The sequence below is a fragment of the Rutidosis leptorrhynchoides genome, chromosome 3, assembly GCF_046630445.1.
Source record: "Rutidosis leptorrhynchoides isolate AG116_Rl617_1_P2 chromosome 3, CSIRO_AGI_Rlap_v1, whole genome shotgun sequence".
NCBI classification, from domain to species: domain Eukaryota; kingdom Viridiplantae; phylum Streptophyta; class Magnoliopsida; order Asterales; family Asteraceae; genus Rutidosis; species Rutidosis leptorrhynchoides.
Genome location: NC_092335.1, coordinates 496,386,061 through 496,412,199, shown reverse-complemented (window position 1 = coordinate 496,412,199; position 26,139 = coordinate 496,386,061). Strand labels below are relative to the sequence as shown.

At 36.4% G+C, this 26,139-nt stretch overlaps 2 protein-coding genes across 2 annotated transcripts; both read left to right on the top strand.

Annotated features, from left to right (window-relative positions):
- The first annotated feature begins 13,261 nt into the window (after positions 1 to 13,261).
- Positions 13,262 to 18,033, top strand: LOC139898220 (putative receptor-like protein kinase At5g39000). The gene is made up of 3 exons (XM_071880950.1): positions 13,262 to 13,297; positions 13,389 to 13,853; positions 16,285 to 18,033. The coding sequence occupies exons 2-3, from the start codon at positions 13,519 to 13,521 to the stop codon at positions 17,852 to 17,854; spliced, it is 1,905 nt and encodes a 634-aa protein (XP_071737051.1). The 5' UTR covers positions 13,262 to 13,297; positions 13,389 to 13,518; the 3' UTR covers positions 17,855 to 18,033.
- A 2,919-nt stretch (positions 18,034 to 20,952) lies between these two features.
- LOC139901783 (putative receptor-like protein kinase At5g39000) lies at positions 20,953 to 25,205 on the top strand. The gene is made up of 4 exons (XM_071884460.1): positions 20,953 to 20,998; positions 21,119 to 21,316; positions 23,740 to 24,446; positions 25,128 to 25,205. Exons 1-4 carry the CDS (start codon positions 20,953 to 20,955, stop codon positions 25,203 to 25,205), a joined length of 1,029 nt encoding a protein of 342 aa, XP_071740561.1.
- The last annotated feature ends 934 nt before the right edge of the window (positions 25,206 to 26,139 follow it).

Below are 26,139 nucleotides of genomic sequence, written 5' to 3'. Positions count from 1 at the left end.
ACTAGCAGGGACATAGTTTGGGTGAGTTGGTGAAAATGGCGGGGAAACGGGTCCATAAGCCGGTGTGCGGACAGATCTTTCGGAGTAGGATTCCTCGGAGTCAGAAATGATGATCGGGTTAAGGTGAGACATCCTAAATGAAAAGAAAGAGAGATAATTAGGTAGGTTCTAAGCATGACGCAAAAGCACGAATAGAATGTAAGGGAAAAATGTACTAGAAACTAAAACAGGAAAGGTTATAGTCCTATAGATTGCTAAAGCACCTAACTAACACATAAGGCACAAATAAAAATGCAATCCTGGTTCTCTATAACAATCTGGCTCTGATACCACTCTGTCATACCCCCAAATAGGGCAGGGGAAATATGACTTCACAATATCACAACACAAGTATGTATAAACGAGAACGACTCTATATGAGACGTTTTAATTAAAAACCAATGTATTATAAGCAGCGGAAAGTATTAAGTCATTACAATAGGTGTTCTAATGCAATAATATGAATGTATAAATGCGGACTTCAAAAGCAGCAAAGTCCAAATAGCAACTAATCTTTAGCAATCTTCACCTGAGACAAAACATGCTTAAAGTGTCAACCAAAAATGGCTGAGTGAACAACATAGGTTTATCAATAATAACCAAGTTTTTAGACCACAAGATTTAATTAAAGTTTAATCAGTTCGGTAGTAGTGCTGGTGTATATGATATCGAAACTAACCATAAGTTACCCTAAACACATCGCGTTCATGTCGTGCATCATTATTATGTATCCATTGACCAACGGTCATCCGGATAGAGACGTCACTCTCCATAGCTCTACTCACAATAACTAGGCTTGCCTTTATACATAGCAATTAACGATATCATGGTAGGGATTTAGCATGAATCAAAGCATGTTAGCACAGTTTGAACTAATCAAAATAAAGTTTTCATGTACTTGTGTCTAAGTGTAAAACAGTTTAAAAGCAAGCATGTGTCTCACCCCAAAAGTTCAAAATAAGTATATAAAGATAGTTAAAAAGTTGGGCTATGAAGTTCACCTTAATAACAGATAGATATTCCACGCAAGTTATATGATCGGAGTGTTGAACATGGAGATCTCAACCTAGAGATATTATGTTTGATTAGTTAATGTCTAATAGACATAAAGTTTGTTTATTAATATAGCAAACTATATTAACAGTGACCGTTCTCGAGAAAAATTATATTTATATAAGTGATAATATACTTAGTGTACTTAAGTGTTACTATATAGATAAGTGTATAAATTATACTAATAATAGTATTATTAGTCTTTAATTATGTAACTTATCATTATATGTTACGTATATAATTATACCTATGTGACACATACATATATACTCTTTATTTATTATTATACATGTATGTGTTCATAACTATATGGTATATATATATATATATATTAGGTGTATGTGTTAAATATATATAAGTGTAAGGTGATAAATATATATATACTTATTACTTTTTCTTACTATTTACTAACTTTATAACTTACATGATACACCTTCATACTTACATACACATGTACATATACATACATATATACACATACACATATATACAATGGATACATGTACATACATACGTATGCATGCATGCATGCATGTATATCATTATCATTACTACGTTACTAATCAACCCTCAAATATTACTAATCATTATTCTCCTACATAAAATCATAACCTTTTATTTTTAAAATTCCTATTAATCATCATCTTAACTTTCATTATCTTTTAATCACATAAAATCATAACTTTTTAACATTCCATCTAACCCTAATTGTGAACTAGTTTATTCTTTTATCATACCTTTTTATCTCATACATCATCCTTAGCACATATTAACACTAAACCTTACTAACCACAATTATCATCCATTCCAATTATAACTACAAGTTCATATTAATTTATCTCTAATACTTTATCTATTATCATCTAATTTTATAATCATACTTAACCTTATAACCTTTTAACATTATCATAATCTTATTCATAATTCAATATCATGATCCTAACTTATTCATACTTGATTATATCACTAGTTCATAACTTTCTAATTATTCTTACAACATAATCTTTTAACCATATTCATCTTACTCATAATCATTATCTATTTACTAGTTCATAAATTAACCATACTAATTATAACTAATCATGATTAACCTCATTAACAATATACTTATAATCTTTTATGATACCTTTAATATTATTAACTAATCATATTCATAATTCAATAATAATACTTATTATAGTACGTGATACAACTTAAAGAATAAAAGTAGGATTGAACTAGGGTTTGAGGACTACCTTATAGGAGATTAAGATCAAGAAAAGTGCTGAATGAGACTGAAACAGGAAACATATTACAGCAGCAACGATAACCGACCCAAAAGAGCTTCTTGGGTCCTCTTTGTTCGACAGAAAACAGCAGCAACACAGCAGCAAACTATGCAGCAACAACCATCCAGAAAACCGCAGCTGCTAAGTTTGATTATGGGCTGTTGTAATCACGAAAACTCGCAGCAAACCATGAGGAAGAATGAGCTGTTGATGGTAGTCGAATTACACATCAATAAAGGCTGCAGAGGTCGACTAAAAAGGCTGTGAAGATGGCGAAACAGGAGCAGGTAAACAAGCAAGAAACTAGTCGAATGGTGGGCTGTTTTGTTGGAGTTTCTGTCGACTGAAACAGCAGGTTTTTATTCTGCTTTTGTCGACTGCAAGTGGGTGATCTTGAAGGATATTTAGTCGACACAGGAGGGAGCGAACAATCTGGAGAATGTCGACTAACTCAGCAGTTTTTTGGAGGGTTTTTAGTCGATTAAAATAGGGGGAAATAGCTGGAGGATATAATCGACTAATACTGTTTTTGTGGGATTATTTTGGTGGTGCAACTTAGTAAAAGCATGAGAGTTTAAATAGTTGCTCAAGTGTTGGTTTATGATTAGGATTCTTGGTGCTCAAGGACACAATTTGTACTAGACTAGGATTAATGAAAAATTAGAGATCAAGTTAGTGGTGTGGGTTCAAGAACAAATAAAAAATGGAAAACTCAATCAGATAGTTGACCCCAGATTGATCGGACAATTATCAAAAAAACCGTTGAAGGAATTTGAAAACATAGCAGGCCGGTGCTTTCATAATCAACCAAAAAAACGCCCTACAATGGCGGAAGTTGTGGTTAAGCTCGATTCCATTCTATTGCAAGAAAGAAATACCACTGTTTCTGTTGGTGATGAAGTCAAATATGAAATACCATTGTTTCTGTTGACGACTGCTACAGCAGGAGGAAGCAAATATGAAATTATTCCTCAGGATGTTCAGAAATCCGATGAAAGTTTAAGAGCTTTTAAAAACATTGAATCGGTAAATACGGCAAGTAATTTCGAGCACAATAACTCAGACCACTAAGTTGGTTGTATGAAAACACGTATGCCCCTACAAAACTTGGTGTTGGTTTGGCGATGCGTGTTAGGAAGAAGCATATTAGAATATAACATTGTTGGTGTGACACTTATTTTTTATAACAAAATCTTAGAATTTCCTACATTTACTGTATATTATCTTAGAATATAGTAATGTATTTCTAGACTCATCTACATGTAATTAGGAATAAAAAGATTAATCTAGAATTATGTAGTAGTATTAGATATTAACTAGTAGATATTTAATTAGAATAATCTAGATTAGCAATTGCTAGATGATTCTAGCCAACTTAGGAGGCCTATAAATAGGCTAAGATGTTTGCAAAGTTGATGTACACAAACACACCAAAAACTCAAGTAATAAAAAGCTTTCATTTCTAAATCTAAGTCTTCAACTTGCAATACTTCAAAACATCCCCTCACTTACAACAACAATTCAACCAATCAATTAAAACCAATACATTATTTTATCACATTAAACTAATCTAAAACTACTACAAATCTAACAAGTGGTATCAAGAGCCATTTTGGGCGTTCGTTCGTATACACCATGACTGCCGTTGGTGCATATAATATTCCCGTCCCCATCTTTGATGGCGACAACTATGATTTTTGGAGTATCCGAATGAAGACATATTTTCAAGCATAAAGCTTGTGGGATATTGTCGAAGTCAGGTTTACAACTCCGAAAGACGTCGGAACTCTGTCCTCAGAAGAACAGGAAAAATACAACAAAAATAATGTAAGAGATGCTGCCGCTCTAGGCTACATTCAACAAGCCTTGACACCGTCTATCTTTCCACGAATCATGGGAGCTACGACAGCCAAAGAGGCGTGGAAGATCCTTCAAGAAGAATTTCAAGGAAGTGCCAAGGTGAGATCTGTCAAGCTACTAACTCTAAGACGAGACTTTGAGAATTTAAATATGAAAGACAATGAGACCGTAAAAGATTACTATTCTAGAATTACAGAAATAGTAAATTAAATGAGAGCCTATGGAGATAGCATAACTGATAAGAGGATCGTAGAAAAAATACTTATCAGTATGATATGACCATGTCATTACTGCTATCGAAGAGTCGAAAGACATCGAGACTCTGTCGGTACCAGAATTAATTGGCTCTCTTGAAGCATATGAGGCTAGACTGAGTCGGCGTAGCGAAAACTCACTTGAAAGTGCCTTTCAGTCTAAACTCAAAATAAGGTCTCAAAAATCTAATAATGGGGGGAAAGAAATCTTGAAGAAAATTCGAGAGGAGGAGAAAAACCCAGAACCGGGTTCAATCAGAGAAAAAACTATCCTCCATGTGTTATCTGCAAAACGACAAACCACTTGGAGAAAGATTGTTTTCACAAAGGAAAGCCACAATGCAATAACTGCAAAAGATTTGGGCATCTAGAAAAAGATTGCCGTTTAAAACAAAATCGTCGAGCTAACTTCACAGAAGAAAGTGAAGATATATCGGAGAATAAAAATCAGCTATTCTATGCCTGTCATGTTGCAAATAAACAGAGGGACGATACTTGGTTTATCGACAGTGGGTGCAGCAACCACATGATAGGAGATGAAAAGTTATTTGATAGTATCAACACGTCCGTAAAGTCCCGCATCAAACTAGGGAATGGAGCGCTTGTTGACACTAAAGGCAAAGGTATGATAACTGTTCAAACTAATAACGTCACTCGATCTGTTAATGACGTTCTTTTAGTACCAAGCTTAGCGAGTAACTTGCTAAGTCTTGGTCAAATGATGGAGCACGGATACTCTTTACTCTTCGAAGACAAATCATGTGTTATTCGTGACAAGAAAAACAACTATAAATTAATAGCCGAGGTGCCAATGGAGAACCGTAACTTTCCGCTTCGTTGGCAGTATATCAAAGACACGGCCATGAAAGTTCAAGTTGAAGAATCATGGCTATGGCATCGAAGATTTGGCCACTTTAACTTTCACGCACTAAAAATCCTCCAACAAAAGAATTTGATGAGAGACTTGCCGAACATAGATGAGATCAATGATACGTGTGAAAGTTGTATGATGGGCAAGCAACATCGAAAACCTTTCCCTCGTGACAAAGCCTGGAGAGCGAAAGATATACTAGAACTGGTGCACACTGACGTTTGTGGACCAATGAGGACCCCGTCTCTTAATCAAAACAGGTATTTTATTCTCTTTATCGATGACTATTCTAGAATGGCGTTGGTTTATTTCATGCGTGAAAAATCGGAAGTATTTACGATATTCAAGAAGTTCAAGAACTTCGTAGAAAAAGGTAGTGGCCATTATATAAAAACACTAAGGAGTGATAGAAGGAAAGAATACATCTCTACACAATTTAATAAATTTTGCGAAGATGAAGGAGTTAAACGTCAACTCACTGTTGGTTACGCCCCAGAACAAAATGGCGTCTCTGAACGCAAAAATAGAACTGTAATGGAAATGGCCAAAGCAATGATACATGAAAAAGGCCTTCCTAACAGTTTCTGGGCTGAAGCTGTATACACGGCTGTATATATACTAAATCGATGTCCCACGAAAGTCGTCGAAAAACAAGACGAAGCTACTCAAATATTCTGCGACAACAAGTCTGCAATTACAATGGCAAAGAATCCTGTGTTTCATGGTAGAACAAAACACATTGATATCAAATATCACTTCTTACGAGAAGTCACGGCTAAGAAAGAGATTGAATTAAAATACTGCAAAACTGAAGAGCAAATTGCAGACATATTCACCAAAGCACTTCCAAGACCAAAGTTCGAGTTCCTGCGCAACATGCTCGGAGTAACATCGAAATACATTAAGGAGGAGTGTTGAAATATAGTAATGTATTTCTAGACTCATCTACATGTAATTAGGAATAAAAAGATTAATCTAGAATTATGTAGTAGTATTAGATATTAACTAGTAGATATTTAATTAGAATAATCTAGATTAGCAATTGCTAGATGATTCTAGCCAACTTAGGAGGCCTATAAATAGGCTAAGATGTTTGCAAAGTTGATGTACACAAACACACCAAAAACTCAAGTAATAAAAAACTTTCATTTCTAAATCTAAGTCTTCAACTTGCAATACTTCAAAACATCCCCTCACTTACAACAACAATTCAACCAATCAATTAAAACTAATACATTATTTTATCACATTAAACTAATCTAAAACTACTACAAATCTAACAAATTTAATGCATTGATATGACTATGCTTTTTGAATCGTTCTCGAATACCTTTCACAATTAGGATGGCTTTGAATTTAATATTTGTATATGTTTTGCAGAAGAAGGTGAAACGTCACTTTCCTGGGTTGCACGACTGAAAATAGCATTAGGTCTGTCTTTATTACATCAAAAGAAGCAACCAGCGTATATGCAATTTAAGACGTCTCTTATTTTGGCGGACTCGGTAAAACCAATTTCATTCTTACATACTCCCATTTTCCATCTGAAACATCACATAAGTTTATGTTTCCTCTATTTTACATGTTTCAGGAAAATAATGCTACATTTTCCGACTCTGAAGTGGTAGAAGAAGATTCATTCTTTACTGTCGGCTCATACGATTTAAGTAAAGATACGACAGTTTATGCCGCACCTGAGTGGTTTCGTTACCAAGCAGACAAGTTTGATGGTTTTAATTTACCAAACTCTCATTCCGTAAAAGTTGGTAAGTTTTTCTATTAAGGTGTATCTGCTCCAATTACTTTTGGAATTCACTTTCAAATGTTACTGATCTAATCCTTATCTACTGTTTGAAAGTTACATTGCAACCAATTTGTTACATGGTACTTGGCAAGGGGACACATGTATATGCCCTTGTTTTATTATTTATATCCTTGCCAACTTCCTTTGGCAGGAAGAACAAATATGGCAGGATTTGGCATAAAGAGCGAAATATATTCTTTTGGGGTGGTACTGCTAGAAATACTAACAGGGCTACCGGTATATGATGAGAAGAGACCTTACGAAAAACAAAATTTGGTAAATTTGGCTACTCCATTGCTGTCAGAAAGAGAAAATCTGGGAATGATCATGGATCCGCAACTTCTAGATAACCATCATCCTCCAAAGGGAGCATTCAAGTTGGTGAAACTCATTTCAAATTGTCTTCGACGGTATCAAGAACAGCGCCCATCAATGGAAGAAATCTTGCAGGTCTTGCATGAGTGCTATCTTGAAGGAATTAATACAGTTGACTCCTAAATATACTAAACAATACATATATTCTTCTTTTCTTGTGAAATTAATATATATATATATTTGGATGTGATCATGTGATACATTTTCTGTGACTTATGGAAAAAGACTGTTTGAACTATACTAGTCATCTATCTATAAGATTGTACAATATTCTCTCCGCGGCCGTCTAATGGTATATTGAGATCTATGAGTGCCTGTTACTTGCATACCCCAAGTTCAACCACGATACTTTCATTGAAAGCCAGTTGGCATAATGGTTGATAACAGATTTTTAAAACAAGATCTATAACACACTATCAAAATACTTACACCAGTCGTTAATATCAAAGTATTTTTGAATGGCTCTACTTTTGAGTCAACAGTAACCGTTGATTTATTGATGTCTTGACTGCCATTTATAGCGTAGATTGAATTCCAGGAAGGATTTAAAACTCATGAAAATTTGATTCTACCATTTTTCATGGCGTCTCAAATTTAATTTTAATTTTTATTTTAATTTACTATTTTTTTTTATAAAAATTTCCTGCTTATTGGCCGGAGATCGACTCGGAAGCAATCTCTTTATCCGTTGAATAGAGAGAGTGGATTGACTTTCTCTACTTTTGAGAGTGTTTTCACTCTGGGTGGAGAAATGACTTATTTTATTCTCGGATACGGGAAGGATTGTCTACATCTCACCTCCTCCATACACCACTCTTGTGGTATTGGGTTTTTGTTGTTGTTTTTGTTGTTGTTGCTATTGCTGCTGCTATCCAGTATCCATTTTTTACTGACAGCATATATATTTGTTCATTCGTAAGAGTATCACCAGCTTTGTTTGCAATAGGGGTGTTCATAATATCCGAATCCGAATCTGTAATCCGAATAATCCGATCCGAAAATATCCGAAAAATCGGATATCCGGATTTTCGGATATCCGAAAATCGGATATCCGATTTTTCGGATTCGGGTTTCGGTTAGCACTTTTCAAAATTTGTAGAGGGGTTCAGGTCTTGTTTCAAATTGAAAAGATTTTTACATTTGTCCACAATAGACAAAGAATATATGAATTTGAACTTGACTCATATGGCAAAGATGAAGAATAATTCAATGTTAATGGAGCTCACTAATCTATGATTTTCTCATTAGCTGAAACTCCTACCATGTAAAGAGTGTTTATCTTCTTTCCCTTGGCTATTACTAAGTTCCCTTTTATTACTTTCCACTGACCTTCACAGAATAGCACACCATATCCTTGATCGTCAAGTTGTCCAACGGAGATTAGTTTCTTCTTTAGGCCAGGAATGACTCGGACATTTTCCAAGGTCCAATCAGTGCCCAAAGAAATCCTCAGCATTAAGTCTCCAATTCCTGTGATGTCAAGACAATGATCATTAGCCAAACGAACTTTACCAAGATTACCTATTCGCAGATTCTTCATCAAGTGTGAGCTTGGAGTAGCATGAGACGATGCTCATGAGCCCATAATCCAAGCATCAATCGTATTCTCAATGTAACAAACAAGGACATTATCATAGTCATCTGTTGCAGCTGCTACATTAACTTCCCTTTCCTTTGATGATGTTGCTCGCTTAGTGCACTGGTTTCGAAAATGCCCAGTCTCCTGACAATTCCAATATTTAATGTCATTCCTTGTTCTCGACACACTCCTTCTTGACTTTGGCATGCCCCTGGTGTTACTTCTGCCTTTTCTCCTACCCCTCTCTTTTGTGCTAAGCAAGTTTCCTGATGGTTCTCCTAAACTTTTTCTCCTTATATTCTCACCAAGAATAAATTCACCAATTCCCTTAAACTTGAGCTTTGACTACTATGTGGATCCACTTAGTTGTGACTGATCCTGACCAGCTTTCACGTAACGAGGATAACAATTTAACTTCATCACCGAACTTGATATCAACTGATAATAACCGGGAGATAATATTGTTGAAGTTATTGACATGGTTTATTACTAAAGTACCTTCTTTCAACCTGGTGTTTACCAACTGTCTGATCAAGAACACCTTGTTAGAAGCAGACGGCTTCTCATACATATTTGATAAGGTCTTCATCAAACCATGTGTCGTGGTTTCGTTCACAATGTTAAAGGCAACATTTTTTGTCAACGTAAGCTTGACAACAACTAGGGAGTCTTTCATTCCTTCTGGTTTATTCTCATTCAATGCATCGATCAGATCCTTCTGACATAGCAAATCTTCAACCTGCATCTTCCACCACCCAAAATCTTGCCCATCAAACTTGTCAATTTTAATCCTCCCTTCTTCAGCCATTTAAAAAGATATCAGATCTGGAACAGCAGCAAAACACACACACACACCTGTGATTGGCTGTAATTGACAGCAGCAAAGGTTACTATTGGTGGCGGTAACAACTGTGATTAACAGCAGCAGCTGTGATGATCAGAAAAAAAAGACGGCTGCATCATAATCGTAACAACAACAGGTCCGCGATCAGCTGCAAAGGTGTTGTGTTTGACGGCTAGGGTTAGAACCTATGCTTGACGACTAGGGTTTAGAACCTGATGCTTGAAGGCTAGGGTTTGAACCCGATGCTCGACGGCTAGGGTTTAGAACTTGATGCTCTATATACCAGTTGTTAAGTCCCTGATACCAGTTGTTAAGTCCCTGATCAGATTAGCACAAACACAGCCGAAATATAAACACAAGAATTAAAAAAATGACACAAGAAATTATAGTTGTTCGGTCTCGATGTGAGACTTAATCCACTTTGGAACTGGAGAGTGTTTCTTATTACTTTGGAGGTGATACAAAGCATGTACAATGAGATTATTTATAGACAAGGATTAAGACAAAACCTGGTCTAATAACACCTGAGCCTGACCCATAGTAGATTAGGGTTGGCCGTTTCCCTAACTTAACCACCAAGCAAACCGAAGCCTACACCTACACTAGATAATGATCATTCTCCAAATGGAGCGTTCAAGCTGGCGAAACTCATTTCAAAATGTCTTCAACGGGATCAGAGAGACTATATATTTGGATGTGTTATATTTTGTATAAAATTTCTAAAAAGACTAAGTTAAGGCTAGCTAATTTCTAAAAAGACTAAGTTAAGGCTAGCTAACAACTTCAAAATAACATTTAGCCATAACAGCTCATGATCTTCTAAACTTCGAGTGTACCAAAAACATATACCAATGGGCAAAAGGAGATGTTGATGACCTTACTCACTTTTTGATGAACTTTTAAGAATGAATGGAAGGAAAAAGATTTATCAGTGTATATTACTTGTATACTCCAAGTACAACATGATGCTTTCATCGAAAGCTGGTTGGCATAATGGTGGATAATATATTTTCAAAACAAGTAAGATCTATATCACACAATCAAAGTACTTCAACAAGTCCTGTATATCTTTGATCCAACATTTCTTTCAGATTTCTTCTACTTGATACGATTTGGTCTGCCCAGTCAACCAAACTATGGTGCTGACTCATCAGGACTATTCTCAATATCCATTACAATTAGACCAATCAGTCATTATAATAATAAATCAACAAATCTTCTCAGTATCTATTTTTTTCACTATGTACCAGTTCTCATATTATATACTCAGGGTCTATAATGTACTATAAACAGTTTCAATATCAAGACCGGATTTCTCTAACCACAAATCAATCAGTTTTGCGTTATTGTCCCGCAACAACAGAGAGAAAATAATTCTAAGAATGTAAGCATGAAAACAAAAATACTGAAGCGATTCTTTTATAAGCATAAGTAACGTGGAGCAAAAGACTACTTGATCTAGGAATATATGAGTGCTTTGTACACCACCATATATACCTGGATCTTCTTTTGTAGAATGCAAATAAGTGAGTCAATGGGCTACTCCTATCATTATTTTGAGGTGTTTTACCCATAAGAGCGGTTTATATAAATTCAGGGCATCTGCAATTATTCACATACATAAGTACAAGCAGGTTGTGCAGTGGAGAAAAATAGAAACTAAAACGATGGTTAAGAAAAACAGCCCAAAATGAATGTAATTAGCACTGAAATCTTGAAGTTTACAAACTTAAGTCGAGATTCTTAATTATATTACCAATTTGAAGGTTTAAATTTGAATCAAGAGATGAAAAGTAGGTGAATTGGTGAAGAAGGAAGAAGAGTAAAATGACTACCATGTCATTCACATAATCACATGTTAGATTTAGCGGAATAATTTAATAGAGTTAGTGCAAGGACCATTGTCGTGCAATCCTTACAAGCTCAGGGATGATTGGTATGATTATTGAAAGATAAGGATGATTAATGTAAATCACGGTGACTATCAGTAGAATTTTCTCTATATAAATAAAAATAAATAAAACGTAAAATAGATCTGTGAAGCAAGTCGAAAAGAGGAGAAGCTCTTTGTATATCATTAGTAGACATGGAAGCAAGATGATGATCTTCAAAGCTTGCTTATTCAGCCATTGGTGTCACCTTTATTTTGTTTATTGATTGGAACTGACACTTCCAAACCCTCGATTTGCAGATTTAACATGTAATTAAAAGAGAGAATTTGTGGATTCATACATTACGACAGATGTGTTAGTGATGGCGGCCGCATAAGAGTACGGTTGTTAGGGTTTCTAAGGAGGTGAAATGCGACGGTGTATTAGAAATCGAGAGAGTTTACATCATCGGCAATCTCAGTGCCTGTGGCATGGTTGCTGTGGATTCATTCTGGAATTGTGTTGTTAAAGTAACAGATTTACACAATTGCAATGGCTAATGTATCTTAGATTGAATGTGAAGGGATTTGAGGCAAATGTAGGTTTTTAATGATGGTATCTGATACAATCCCACATTGACTAGAGAACAAACTAGTTGATGTCTTATAAGGGTGGGTGTCCCCTCCTCCTTCACGCTAGCTTTTGGGAGTGAGTTCTACACTACCCCTTGTAAGGTTGATGCATGCCTAGCGTGGGATAGGCTTGTATCATTGGTGCTTTCATTGAGAGATCCCATCTTTCGAGATCCCAACACCTCGGAGTGGTGGCCTATGGAGTGGTGGCTTGGACCGGAAGAGAGAGGGTGCCAACCGTGACCAACATAGCCGTGACCAACGAGGCCTCGGAGTGGTGGCTTGGACCGAAAGAAAGGGTGTCAACCGTGACCAACGAGGACGTTGGATCTTTAAAGGGTGGGGTATTGATACAATCCCACATTGACTAGAGAACAAACTAGTTGATGTCTTATAAGGGTGGGTGTCCCCTCCTCCTTCAAGCTAGCTTTTGGGAGTGAGTTCTACACTACCCCTTGTAAGGTTGATGCATGCCTAGCGTGGGATAGGCTTGTATCAGTATCATGAGTAGATGATTTAGCTAGTTCATAGTTAGGTCAATAACAGGTAGATGAACACTCAATTATCCTGCTGTTTTTATTTGATGAAAATATATGCAGCTACTAATGATTCCTGACAACTTTGATTTATATTTTTCACTTGATGATCTTTTTGCAGTGTTGATTTCAAAATGAACAGATCCAATCATGAAGAGGAAGGGGGTTTGAGAATAGGAAGAAGGGAAGAAGGAAGGGGAAAAGACAAATTTAACCTCGAATGTGACGGTATTTAAAGGTACGGTAATATTTAACGAAAAATTTTAAACTCACAAATACTCCGTTTCACAACTAAAATAAGACCAATCAAGGTATTTTTTAATTTTTTTTTAATATTCTATTATCATCTATCTCTGTCCACTTATTTATTATTATTATTATTATTTTTTTTTTTGGTATTAGCCACAACTCTTTCAACAAAGACTTTGTCAATCCCGGCCGACTAGCAAATCTGAAATATACAAATTCCTCAATCATACTCTTTGACTTGCAAATCTTAAGCTATTGAACAGCTGCCTGGAAAATCTAGCCAATGATGTTACCTGAACATACGAAGGCTGCCGATACAAACTCTTCTATCATGCAGCCTGATCAAACCTGTCAATGTTTCACACTTGCGGAGATTCTATCAGCAACCAATAACTTTGATGAAACATTAGTTATTGGGCGAGGAGGTTTCGGTAACGTGTATAAATGTACCCAAAGAATTGGTTTAGTAAACGAAGTTGCATTAAAACGGTTGCAAATTACATCTGACCAAGGAGTACGTGAATTTGAAGCTGAAATCGAGGTACTTTCTAAGCTGCGACATGGTAATCTTGTGTCACTTATCGGTTATTGTAGTGAAGGAAACGAGATGGTTCTAGCCTATTGTAACATCCCGCGTTTTTCCGTTAAATTATTTTAACGCCCGTCTTTTTCTTTTTTTAAATAATACCCTTCGTATCTAGATTCGTATCCTTTGTTAAGTAACATTTTAAATATTCTCGTTATCAGATTTTAATATCTCCCGTACTCCCGTGAAATTTAAAATAATTCGTTCGGTTAATTCCCGCACCCGATTCATAGTTGAGGGACCAAACTTGCCAAGGGTTCAAACCTTTGACTAGGTCAAAGGGTCAAACCCTTTCCACCCTTTCATTATCACCTCCTCCATTTTATTACTTCCTCCATTTTTCTCTCTAACTCCAAACACAAAGATTCATCATCCATTTATGATCTAGCGGGTATTTTGCAAAACAAATTACATATTTGAGCTCCTTGCAACTTCCTCTTCGTTTTGGTACCAACTTCATCTCATTTGGGTAACATTTCTAAAACACTAGATTTCTTTAAATTCGTGTTCTTGACTTATAAAGTTGTTAATTAGCGTCTATGGCTCATTGTGATGTCGTGTATGTAATTTGTATGCTCGATTCGTTGTTTTTGGTGTAACTAGTTCAATATAAAAATTACTTGCTAAATCCTTGATTTTGGATGATCAAATGTTGTTAGATTGTTAAAGTGCATGTTTTAAAAGTGTTACTAGTATCATTAGCTTCGTTTTGATGTATAGTTTGATTAAGGAAACCTCCTAAACTTGATTATGAAATTTGGTGAATTTAGTTTAGGGTTTGATGAACTTGAAATGAATCTTAGATGCATTGAATGATTGCCATGTTGTTTTGTTTGCGTTTAGTTGTATTGTATGCTTGATTATCTTCAAAACGGCGTATTACACATGTGCATTAATTTCCCGAATCATAATATGGCATTTATGAACTTGGAGTAATAAATGATGAGCATTAATGGTGATTTTGATATGAGTTTGTTTGGTTTTGATTGAGTAAATGCGTTTAGTTATTCTCCTTGTCAAATTACCTTTCTAATGATATATGATATGCGTTTTAAGTGTTTTCGGTGCATGAGATGTGTTAAATTGTATTTTGGTTCGTGACTTGGACCATTTTTCTGCAAACTGCATGTTTCCCAGGTATTGCGCGCCGCGCATATACCCGCGCGCCGCGCAGAATTAGAAATCCCAGATGTTTGCCTTCGTGGTTAAGTTCTGACCAGGATTTACACTTGGGTGCGCGCCGCGCAACCCATAGCGCGCCGCGCATACTGCCCAGCTCATTTTGTCTTTGTTTTTCATGTCACAAAAATGTTTCTCGCTTTACTATAACCCCGTTTACCATGAAACTTGACTATTATGCTCGTATATGACTTCTCATCATGAGAAAATTGTCGGACACCCGACCCGACCCCGTTGACTTTGACTTTGACCAAGTTTGACTTTTAGTCAAACTTAACCAAACGATTATACAATCGTTCTAACATGCTTAACTACTTGTGTCGTGCATGAAACTTGACAAATTGATCCACGTGCTATATTAATCGAGTCGTAACGAGCCATAGGACTAATTGAACATCTTTGACCCTTCGTGACTATCGTTATTGATACAACCTATTTGTTTAGGTCAAGACTAGCATTGTTTCTTGCACGTTTACTTGTCGAAGTACTTTTTGGTTCGTGCATACAAGGTGAGATCATAGTCCCACTTTTACTCTTTAAACTTACTTTTGGGATGAGAAAACATAAACGATTCTTTTGAACTAAGTGAACACAAGAACGGGAAAACAAACATTCTACATACGAGTTTAGAACGAAAATCCTCAATCCGATTATCATTAGTTACATCAGATGGTGTAAGCGAGAACTTATGTTATATGCCCATATGGGTTGACAACCCTCATCTTTGACGGTTCGCTACCGTCTACGGATGAAATATATTTTCGGGAAACAGTGTTGTTCTAGCACTAATTTATGGGGTATTCAACGGACGGAATGTTAAGCTTTGATAATTGGGTGCTCGTGAATATTAACTTTTAGAATGTACTATGACTTTATCAATATTGCAACTCTTGTGGTTCAGCTTGCTTTTACTCATTTACTTATTTAAACCTATGATTTCACCAACGTTTTCGTTGACAGATTCTCTATGTTTTTCTCAGGTCTTTGAACTTAGGTGATACATGCTTCCGCACATACTTTTTGACACTTGCATTGGATGTCGAGTATACTTGTATACGTGGAGCGTCTTTTTGGCTATTTTAAACTATGTCGCACGTGTTTCATATGAACAATAACTTTTGTTATGTACTTGTCTTGGGAATTACTTTTGTAAACATTGAAACATCCTTTATGAAATGTATGCGACATATTTTCGGTCAAACTTTGTTATAAATACTTATAACCATGTAATGGGACCATACGTAGATGACGCCGTCACTTGACGATTTGTCGGGGTCGCTACACCTATGAGTTTATGCCCAACGGGAACCTTCAAGATCACCTTCATAAAAAAGGTACAGATCTTTCATGGTTACAAAGATTAAAAATATGTATAGGTGCGGCTCGTGGGTTGGATTACCTTCACACTGGTCCATCAACTCAACACGGCATCATACATCGCGATGTGAAGACCTCCAATATTTTGTTGGATGCAAAATTTGATGCTAAAATTTCAGACTTTGGACTGGCCAGATTTGGACCAATAAACCAAACACAAACTTTTGTGAGCACCGTAGTCAAAGGGACGTTTGGATATATGGATCCATCATACTTTTTTAGTGGAAAACTGACGAGAAAATCGGATGTTTATGCGTTTGGGGTTGTATTATTTGAGATCTTGTCTGGTAGGCAAGCGGTTGATCCAAGCATTGACGAAGAGCAATGGAGTTTAGCAGTATGGGTTCAAGACCAAATTAAAGACGGAAAACTCAATCAGATAATTGATCCTAGATTGATCGGTCAAATCTCAAAAAAATCCTTGAAGGAGTTTGCAAACATAGCAGCTCAGTGCTTTCATAATCAACCAAAACAACGCCCTACAATGGCAGAAATTGTAGTTAAGCTCGATTCCATTCTATTGCAAGAAAGAAATACCACTAGTTCTGTTGGTGATGAAGTAAATTTCATTGACAGGCTAAGAAATTTCTTCATAAGCAAGGCTGTGTTGACAACACCTATCAATGAAATTAGACCTCAGAATGTTCAGAAATCTGTCACTCTAATTGCTGAAGAGTCTTCTTCACATGTTGAAGTTGATGATTCAGAAGATGAAAGTCTAATTGTTGAAGTTGATGATTCACTAGATGAAAATGGCAGTGGTGACTATGATTGTGAAGATGGTATTGAGCTCCTTCCTACAATCGAGGGTTTGCAGATTTTTGGTGAAGCTTTTCCGGGTAATGAAATTCAAGCAAGTGGTTACTCAACAAACGGAACCACTTATTGTTGGTTCAAGTGGGTCCGTCATTTGCAAGACAGGTCAGTCATCTATATAAAAGATGCACACAAACCTAATTACACAGTTACAGCAGATGATGTACATAATTATCTTGCTGTAGAAGTTCAACCACATGGTGACAGACAACGAAAGGGTGAACTTGTAACATGTTTTGCAAACGACTACAAGAAAATCACTTGTCATCCTGATATGATTCGAGAAATTGAGAAAACGTCAAGTGTGGGCCATGTGAGTTTCCAGGTTTATTTTCGGTATTGGTATCACAACACCTGGGAACCTGCAATTTTGGAGATAAAGAAGAATGGTTACAGTATCAAGCTTAATGGACCAAAAAATATTGTTATAGTTGATGATAAGTATACACCAACCACAACTATCATATTACCTGGGGTGGAAATACCTTCAGAATTCTCAATACTTGGTCCTGGCCCTGTGCAATATTTACGTACCGAGTATACTTCAACTAATATCAGCTGCTCAAGAGATACGATTGTTTTGACAATGAGATTATTTGTCAAACGAGCTGTTGATAACAACCTTGGAAAGAAGAAAAATGGTTTTTTGTTCTTCAAGTAAGTAATCTGCTGTATATATAGGTTATTGTAGCAGTATGTATATCCTCTAATGTTTGTAGCCATTTGAGGGTGAAAGGGAGGTAGTTCTGGTTTTGCCTTACATTGTTCAGTTCAGCAATGAATCTTTTGTAAATGACATAATATGCATCCTTTATGTAGTATAAAATTTGAGCAATTATATACAAGTAGTTTTTATGAGATTAGTATTCAAGTATATTACTTGGCAAAATTTTGGCGATAACCATTAATATTTATAGGTAGTCGGGTATGATTGTCTACATCTATCTTCCATTATTACTTGGCAAACCTTTATGAGCACCTTAGTCAAAGGGTCATTTGGATATACAGTGCCATCTTATTTCTTCAGTTATCCACTGACATGAAAATCTGATGTTTACACCTTTGGGGTTGTACTATTTGAGGTCTTGTCCGGTAGGCACGCGGTAGACTTAATAAGATGATTGACACCCGATTAATCGGGCAGATCTCAAGACCAATAAAAGACGGAAACTCAATAAGATTTTTGACCCCCGATTAATCGGGTAGATCTCAAAAAAATCCTTGAAGGAGTTTGCAAGCATAGCAGAACGAGGTAAAACATCACTTTGTTGGGTTGCACGACTGAAAGTAGCAGTAAGAGCGGCTCAAGGCCTGTCTTTCTTACATCAAAAGAAGCATTATGCATATTTGCAGTTTATGACCTCTCTAATATTGGTCGACTCGGTGAACCTCATCGCCTTCTTACATACTATCATTCTTCATATGTAAAAATAACATCGGTCTATGTTTCCCTTATTATACTACCAAACTTTCAAGGAAATATAATTATGTGTGTGTCAAGTTAACAGTGGCTAAAAAAAAGTTTTACGCATCTCCTATTTTTCGTTAAGATCGTGACTAAAGCTCGACAAATCTAACACGGCGTAACGTTAAAATGGGATGACATGGATTTAACGCTTCGATTTGCTGCCCGTGACAAACGGTCTAAGGGTAGTATCATCGTTTTATATTTATGATTTTTAAAGCTTTTATTTAGTTTGTTGTTTATTGGAATATTGGAGTATCGACAATGGACAATACGAGAGAAAATATGATAAGATTCAGTGAGTTAAATGGACTATATTAGCAAGATTGGCAAACTTGGGGACTGTCGGAAATAAACTACAAGCACCAAACTAGCAACTATAAGCAAATAACAGGGACTATTTTAGTAATTTAGTATAAATATATGACGTCAAATAAATATGTGAAGGCGTGAAGCAATTTGAGAAACCGAGTTTCAATTCACAATTTACAATTTACAAACCCTAGATTCATACAATTTACAGGTAATAAAACGAGAAAGTTTTGTGGATTGGAAATTTACAAAATTGCGATGCCTAATATATAATATATCTGAGGACAGAGGACAGAGGTGAAGCGAGGATTTACAGATATGGGTGGCTTAGTCGTTAATCGGATGATTACAAAAAAAAAAGCTACACTAACAAGCTACATTATATTTGATATTTGAGACTCGAGGGAGACTTACAATTATTTGTACATAATAATACAAATGAAACTTGGGTCTCACCCCTCAGTCCCCCTTGTCTCCGCCCGTGTCTGATGGTGAATATGAAAGGATTTGAAGCAAATATAGGTCGTTGATGATGGTATCATTAATAGATGATTTAGCTAGCTCATAGTTAGGACAATATATGCAGCTACTAATCATTACTGACAACTTTGATTTAAATTTTCACTTCCTGATTTCTTTGCAGTGTTGATTTGAAAATGAACAGATCCAGTCATGAAGATGGGATGCATTTAAGAATGGGAAGAAGGAGGAGAAGAGATTCTGTTGTAAAATGTTTGCTACATTTGGTCTTGCCCTCAAAAAAATGTTGTAGACGTGGGTGAAGAAAAAGGAAAGTGGAAATGGCAAATTTAACCTCAAATCACTGGCGGAAATACTATGGGGCAGTCGCGTCCAGTGAATTTGTAATTTTCAGCGTAAAAATTTTGGGTTTTCAATTTTAACCCAGTGAATTTTATTTTTTTGCCTTAAACATCCATATTTTGCTCCAAAACCTTCAAATTTTGCCCAAAACCTCCAAATTTTGCCCAAAACCTCCATATTTTACCCAAAAACCTCCATATTTTGCCCAAAAACTTTCATATTTTACCCAACAAAGTTGCTACGTTTTTAAAAAAATTCGCCCGGTGAAAAAATTTTATGTTTTCGCCACTGCCTTAAAGGTACTCCATTATATTTAGCGAAGAATTCTACACTCACAAATAGTTTTACAAGTATAATAATAGATCAATCAAGTTAAACTTTTTTTTCTTTTCTTTTTATCATCCATCTGTCTCCTTGTTTAATTGGATAAAGTCGGTGAACGTAGCATTCTCTCATATTTAATGGATAAATTATTTAACATCATATGGTAGGCATTTGAGGGTATTTAAGGGAATAAATACTATTGGGGTAAATTAATGGGTTAAAGTAAAAAATAGGCTATAAACTTACACAGATGTACCGATGTCGCCTACAAACCCATTTTCGTCTTACTGTCGCCTACAAACTTATAAAAAATGTGCTAATATAAACAAAATACTTTTTTTAACCGTCAACCAAAATGGTTGATTATGTGGCTTCTAAGTAGTCATGACACGTCGGTGATACATCGAAACAGAAACTGAAAGTATATGGGCGACATCATAACACAACTGAAAGTATATGGGCGACATCGGGACATATAAAATGAATAAAAAAAGTTAAATAATTAACTTTACCGGTTCAGCAGGTAACCGGTAACGAAATGTTAAAATCAGCATATTTTTTTATAAGTTTGTAGGCGACAGTAGGATGGAAATGGGTTTGTGGGCGACATCGATACATTTGTGTAAGTTTGTAGCCTATTTTTGGCTTTAACCCTAAATTTATTATGGAGAATTCTAAAAAAAAAAATCGATTTTGAAACTCTGTCCACTTACTTTTTGCTTTCTAATTGCAACAACTTTTTTCTACGAAGACTTTTTCAATCATTGACTAGCAACTCTGAAGCTATTGAACCGCTACTCGGAAAACCTAGCAAATGATAGTTACCTGAACATACGATGGCTGCAGATACAAACTCCTCGATCATACAGCCTGATCAAACCTGTCAACGTTTCACACTTGCTGAAATTCTATCAGCAACCAACAACTTTGATGAGACACTAGTTATTGGGACATGAGGCTTCGGTAATTTGTATAAATGCATCAGCAAAATTGGTTTAGTAGACCAAGTTGCATTAAAACGATTGCAAGCTACATCTAAACAAGGAGCCCGTGAATTTGAGGATGAAATTGAGGTACTTTCTAAGCTGCGACATGGTAATCTTGTGTCACTTATCAGTTATTGCAGTGAAGGAAACGAGATGGTTCTAGCCTATGAGTTTATGCCCAATGTAAACCTTCAAGATCACCTCCACAAAACAGGTACAGATCTATCTGTTGGTTTTATTTTTTGATAGAAAAATTGATATGGTTACTTTGTGAAGGATGTTATCCCACATAGGTGGGAGGAGAAAGTTGGAGGTAGGTGACTTGGTTATAAAAGGAGGGATAAGTCTTCATTCCAATTTGCACCAATCAATACACTTTAAGTATTTGATTATTTCTTTCTTTCTTACCCTTGTTTGGGAGTTGTTTTAGTTAAATACTTTGGAGAGTGTAGTTGGCTTAAGAGAGTCGTCTATGTCATTGTAACAATTTGTGATATAGTGTATTTCTCTCTTTGGAGGCCCGTGGTTTTTCTCCTGTTTTGGAGTTTCCACGTTAAATTCTTGTGTTGTGGATTGTTCTTATTTCTTTACTATTTTTCATTGGGCGTTTGTTGGGGATTAGTGAGGCCGTAATTTCCCAACAACTGGTATCAGAGCGTCAGGTTTGACGGGGGTCTCGGTTATAGGAGTCGGAGTATGCTCTGTGGTTGCCACGGGAGTGGATCGTCCACATCAGAAACGAGTTCTATTGATCGTATAGGGTATCCGGTTAGACAATATTTTTTCTGATTCGTAGTAATAGTTGGATTTGTTAGTGGCGAGTTGTGAATTTCTGATTTAAAGGGTCCTGGCTACCTGCTACATCTTTTGGCTATTCGAAACGTGAGTAAAATCAGAGAAAGTGTTGTTTATAGGATACGGATACGATGTCGAAGTTCAGTCCAATGAGGTTTGATGTAGAGAAATTTGATGGGATGTTCAATTTTGGCTTATGGCAGGTTCAAGTCAAGGATGTGTTGATTCAGTCCGGTTTACACAAGGCGTTAAAAGGTAAACCCACCTTTGTTTCTGGCAGTGATTCTAACAGTAAGTTCGATGAAGAAGAATGTGATGATATGGATTTGAGGGCAGCAAGTGTGATTCGTTTGTGTCTTGCAAAGAACGTAGTTGCAAATGTGCACGGGTTATCAACGGCAAAGGAGCTTTGGGTTAAACTAGAGCAGTTGTACCATGGAAAGGGCATCTCAAATCGGTTGTGTCTTAAAGAACAATTTCATACTCTGCGTATGGATGGGGGTTCAAGATTTCAGATCATCTAAGTATTCTTAATGGTATTGTTTCGGAACTTGAAGCTATTGGAGTTAAATTGGATGATGAAGATAAAGCTTTGAGGTTGATATTATCTTTGTCATCGTCTTATGAACACATGAAACCTATTTTGATGTATGAGAAGAAAACTCTGAAGTTTGAAGACGTTACTAGCAAGCTCCTATCCGAGGAGAAAAGACTGGAAGGTAACGGGGTCTCGTCATCAGGAGATACGATAGTGTTGTGTTCGGATAGGCAAAAAATAAACTCTGTGAAGAATCTGGTATGCTGGAGGTGCGGGAAGACTGGGCATGTAAGGGTTAATTGTCCAGGTGGAGCTAATTCGGTAAATGGCTCTAAAGGCGCTAATGATGTCTCCGTTGTTACGGAGAGTGACGAATTCCTCTGAAGTCACACCATCCTCATGGTGTGTCCGCGCCACCGTGGAAAGGGATGTTCATTAGCGGTTCCATAATTACACATGGGCATTGGTTTGGCGTTGATGCAGGTTGTGTGGTGGAAACTGATGTTGTAGCTAATGGGACTTTCGGGAAAGCCAAACAGGGAAGTTGCACCATAAAGTTTCAGCTGATTGTTCAACAACATGTGCCGAGGTGAAATGCTTGGAATGTGATATTCTAAGTGCTATACTCTTAATGGTGGAGTATGATAATTCTTGTTAAGAGTTATGATTGTCTGTGATGACAATGATTGTCGGTTTAGACAATGTTCGGTAAAGATGCAAGTTTTGTCTCTTGGGAGATAAGGTCATCGGCATGAAGATGAGGATCTTGAAGTTGTCGTCGAGGAAGCATCTATATCGGTTATCCTTATAATGTTAAAGTATGGTTATCTTTTTCTATCAAAAAAGTGGAGATTTGTTGGTTTTATTTTTTGATAGAAAAATTGATATGGTTACTTTGTGAAGGATGTTATCCCACATAGGTGGGAGGAGAAAGTTGGAGGTAGGTGACTTGGTTATAAAAGGAGGGCTAAGTCTTCATTCCAATTTGCACCAATCAATACACTTTAAGTATTTGATTATTTCTTTCTTTTTTACCCTTGTTTGGGAGATGTTTTAGTTAAATACTTTGGAGAGTGTAGTTGGCTTAAGAGAGTCGTCTATGTCATTGTAATAATTTGTGATATAGTGTATTTCTTTCTTTGGAGGCCCGTGGTTTTTCTCCTGTTTTGGAGTTTCCAAGTTAAATTCTTGTGTTGTGGATTGTTCTTATTTCTTTACTGTTTTTCATTGGGCGTTTGTTGGGGATTAGTGAGGCCGTAATTTCCCAACACTATCCTGGTTACAAAGATTAAAAATATGTATAGGTGCAGCTCGTGGGTTAGATTACCTTCACACAGGTCAATCAACTCAGCACGGTGTGATACATCGCGATGTGAAGACCTCTAATATTTTGTTGGATGCAAAATTTGATGCTAAGATTTCTGACTTTGGGTTGGCCAAAGTTGGACCAATAAACCAAACACAAACTTTTGTGAGCACTGCTGTCAAAGGGACATATGGATACATGGACCCATCTTATTATTTGAGTGGACAAGTGACAAGAAAATCCGATGTTTATGCCTTTGGGGTTGTGCTATTTGAGGTCTTGTCGGGTAAGCAAGCGGTAGATCGAAGCGTAGTTGAAGAGCCATTGAGTTTAGTGGTGTGGGTTCAAGAACAAATAAAAAATGGAAAACTCAATCAGATAGTTGACCCCAGATTGATCGGACAATTATCAAAAAAATCGTTGAAGGAATTTGCAAACATAGCAGGTCGGTGCTTTCATAATCAACCAAAAAAAGGCCCTACAATGGCGGAAGTTGTGGTTAAGCTCGATTCCATTCTATTGCAAGAAAGAAATACCACTGTTTCTGTTGGTGATGAAGTCAATTTCATAAACAGACTAACATATTTCTTCATAGGCAAGGCTGAGTTGACGACGGCTACAGCAGGAGGAAGCAAATATGAAATTATTCCTCAGGATGTTCAGAAATCCGACGATAGTTTAAGAGCTTTTAAAAAAATTGAATCGGTAAATGTGGCAAGTAATTTCGAACACAATAACTCAGACCACTACGTTGGTTGTATGTAAACACGTATGCCCCTACAAAACATGTTGTTGGTTTGGCGATGCATGTTAGGAACAAGCATATTAGAATATAACATTGTTGGTGTGACACTTATTTTTTTATAAAAAAATCTTAGAATTTCATACATTTACAGTATATTATCTTCGACTAAATTCATACTTTTTTCATACATTTATTGTCTACCCGGATATGACAAGTATTTACTAACATGTACAGGGCCTAGGTTATTTTTGTGACCGTTTGCTACGCTTTATTTGGCCATCCCAATATACGTTGTTAGTGAGATTAGAACTCCGACCTCTTATGAGTTTATTAAAGCTATTCGTGCAAACTATTAAGATTACATCTGATGATTTATTTTGGTTTGCAGCTGCATCTAAAAGCTAGTGAATTTAACCATCCTATTGAGCGCATTGCATACGACCAAAGTTTAGATGAACTTCTATTCAGACGTAAGATTATCTTCTATACGCAACTATGAAAAATTCTTCAGATTTTTCCTTTAAGAAATGGATTCAATTTAATGCTTTGATATGACTATGCTTTTTGAATTGTGTTAAAATCGTCAATCTTAAGCCTGAAATCTTTTGCTCTTTACTCATTATATGATTAGTGTTTTGCAGGCTTTGTATTTTGGGCTCCTTAAACTTGTTGCTGTTTGCTGGGTCTTTTTGGGTCCATTTGTTGCTGTTCGGCTTTAGTTGCTGTCCAGCCCATCTCCTTGTCTTATTGCAGCCCATCTGATGTATTTAAAGTGGAGTGCAGCTGAATGTTTAGGGCAACACAAAAAAAAGACATACGCTCCTCTTCTCTTCATCGTGGTGTTTTTTTCATCTTTTTCAGCCGATACTTTTGATTAGGGTTAACACCCATCTTTTGTAATCAATCCAATCTACAATACTAAGCGTGTTCTTGTTATTTTTCTTCTCCAATTTTGGTTGAACTTTGGATTATATTTACTAGTTGAACCGATTGTAAGTGCTACAATTTCAGCACTGTTATTGAGTGATAATTGATTCGCCTTTGTTCATCTGCACTAGTTTCCCTTTTTCTAACATGGTATCAGAGCGGTTAGTCCGATTGTGGTGATCTTGTTCTGCTTTTTGTTCATTCGATTGCTCCTGTTCAAGGGTTTCTTTTAGGGTTCATTCGATTGCTCCTAGTCTAAGGGCTCTCCGGTATTGATTCTTGTTCATCTATCTGATTCTGAACGATTGGAGATTGTTTCTCTGATTTTTTGGGTATTGTTGAAAACCCTAATTTGTGAAAATTAGGGTTAGGGTTGAACCTGTGCAGATCAAAGGAGGCTATTCTTCTGTCCGCTGCTTCTTCATCTTTATTATTTATCACTGCCGAAACACCTCTGTATTGTACCCTTTTATCTCTCGTTATTTGCATTGTGTGCTTGCATTCACTATTATATATTGTCCTTTATCCCTATAGGTTACCATTATCTGCTTGAATATTGCTAATCTGGTTACTTTCTCTGTTATATCTGTTGTTTTGTGCCTGTCTTGGATCTTGTTCTGTGTGTTTTGTGTTGATTCTTTGATTTCTTACTGCCATGTGTAACAACCCGTCCTAATCTACCTGGACGAAGTCATCAACATCTGGTCCCATTGCGAGGTATTGACC

Coding starts and splice junctions, on each gene's coding strand:
- LOC139898220 (XM_071880950.1), top strand. CDS start 13,519: ATGATGTTACCTGAACATACGAAGGCTGCCGATACAAACTCTTCTATC. Junction 13,854..16,284: donor GGAAACGAGATGGTTCTAGC/CTATTGTAACAT, acceptor GGGTCGCTACAC/CTATGAGTTTATGCCCAACG.
- LOC139901783 (XM_071884460.1), top strand. CDS start 20,953: ATGGCTGCAGATACAAACTCCTCGATCATACAGCCTGATCAAACCT. Junction 20,999..21,118: donor CATACAGCCTGATCAAACCT/GTCAACGTTTCA, acceptor TTGGTTTAGTAG/ACCAAGTTGCATTAAAACGA. Junction 24,447..25,127: donor CTTTTAAAAAAATTGAATCG/GTAAATGTGGCA, acceptor AGTGTTTTGCAG/GCTTTGTATTTTGGGCTCCT.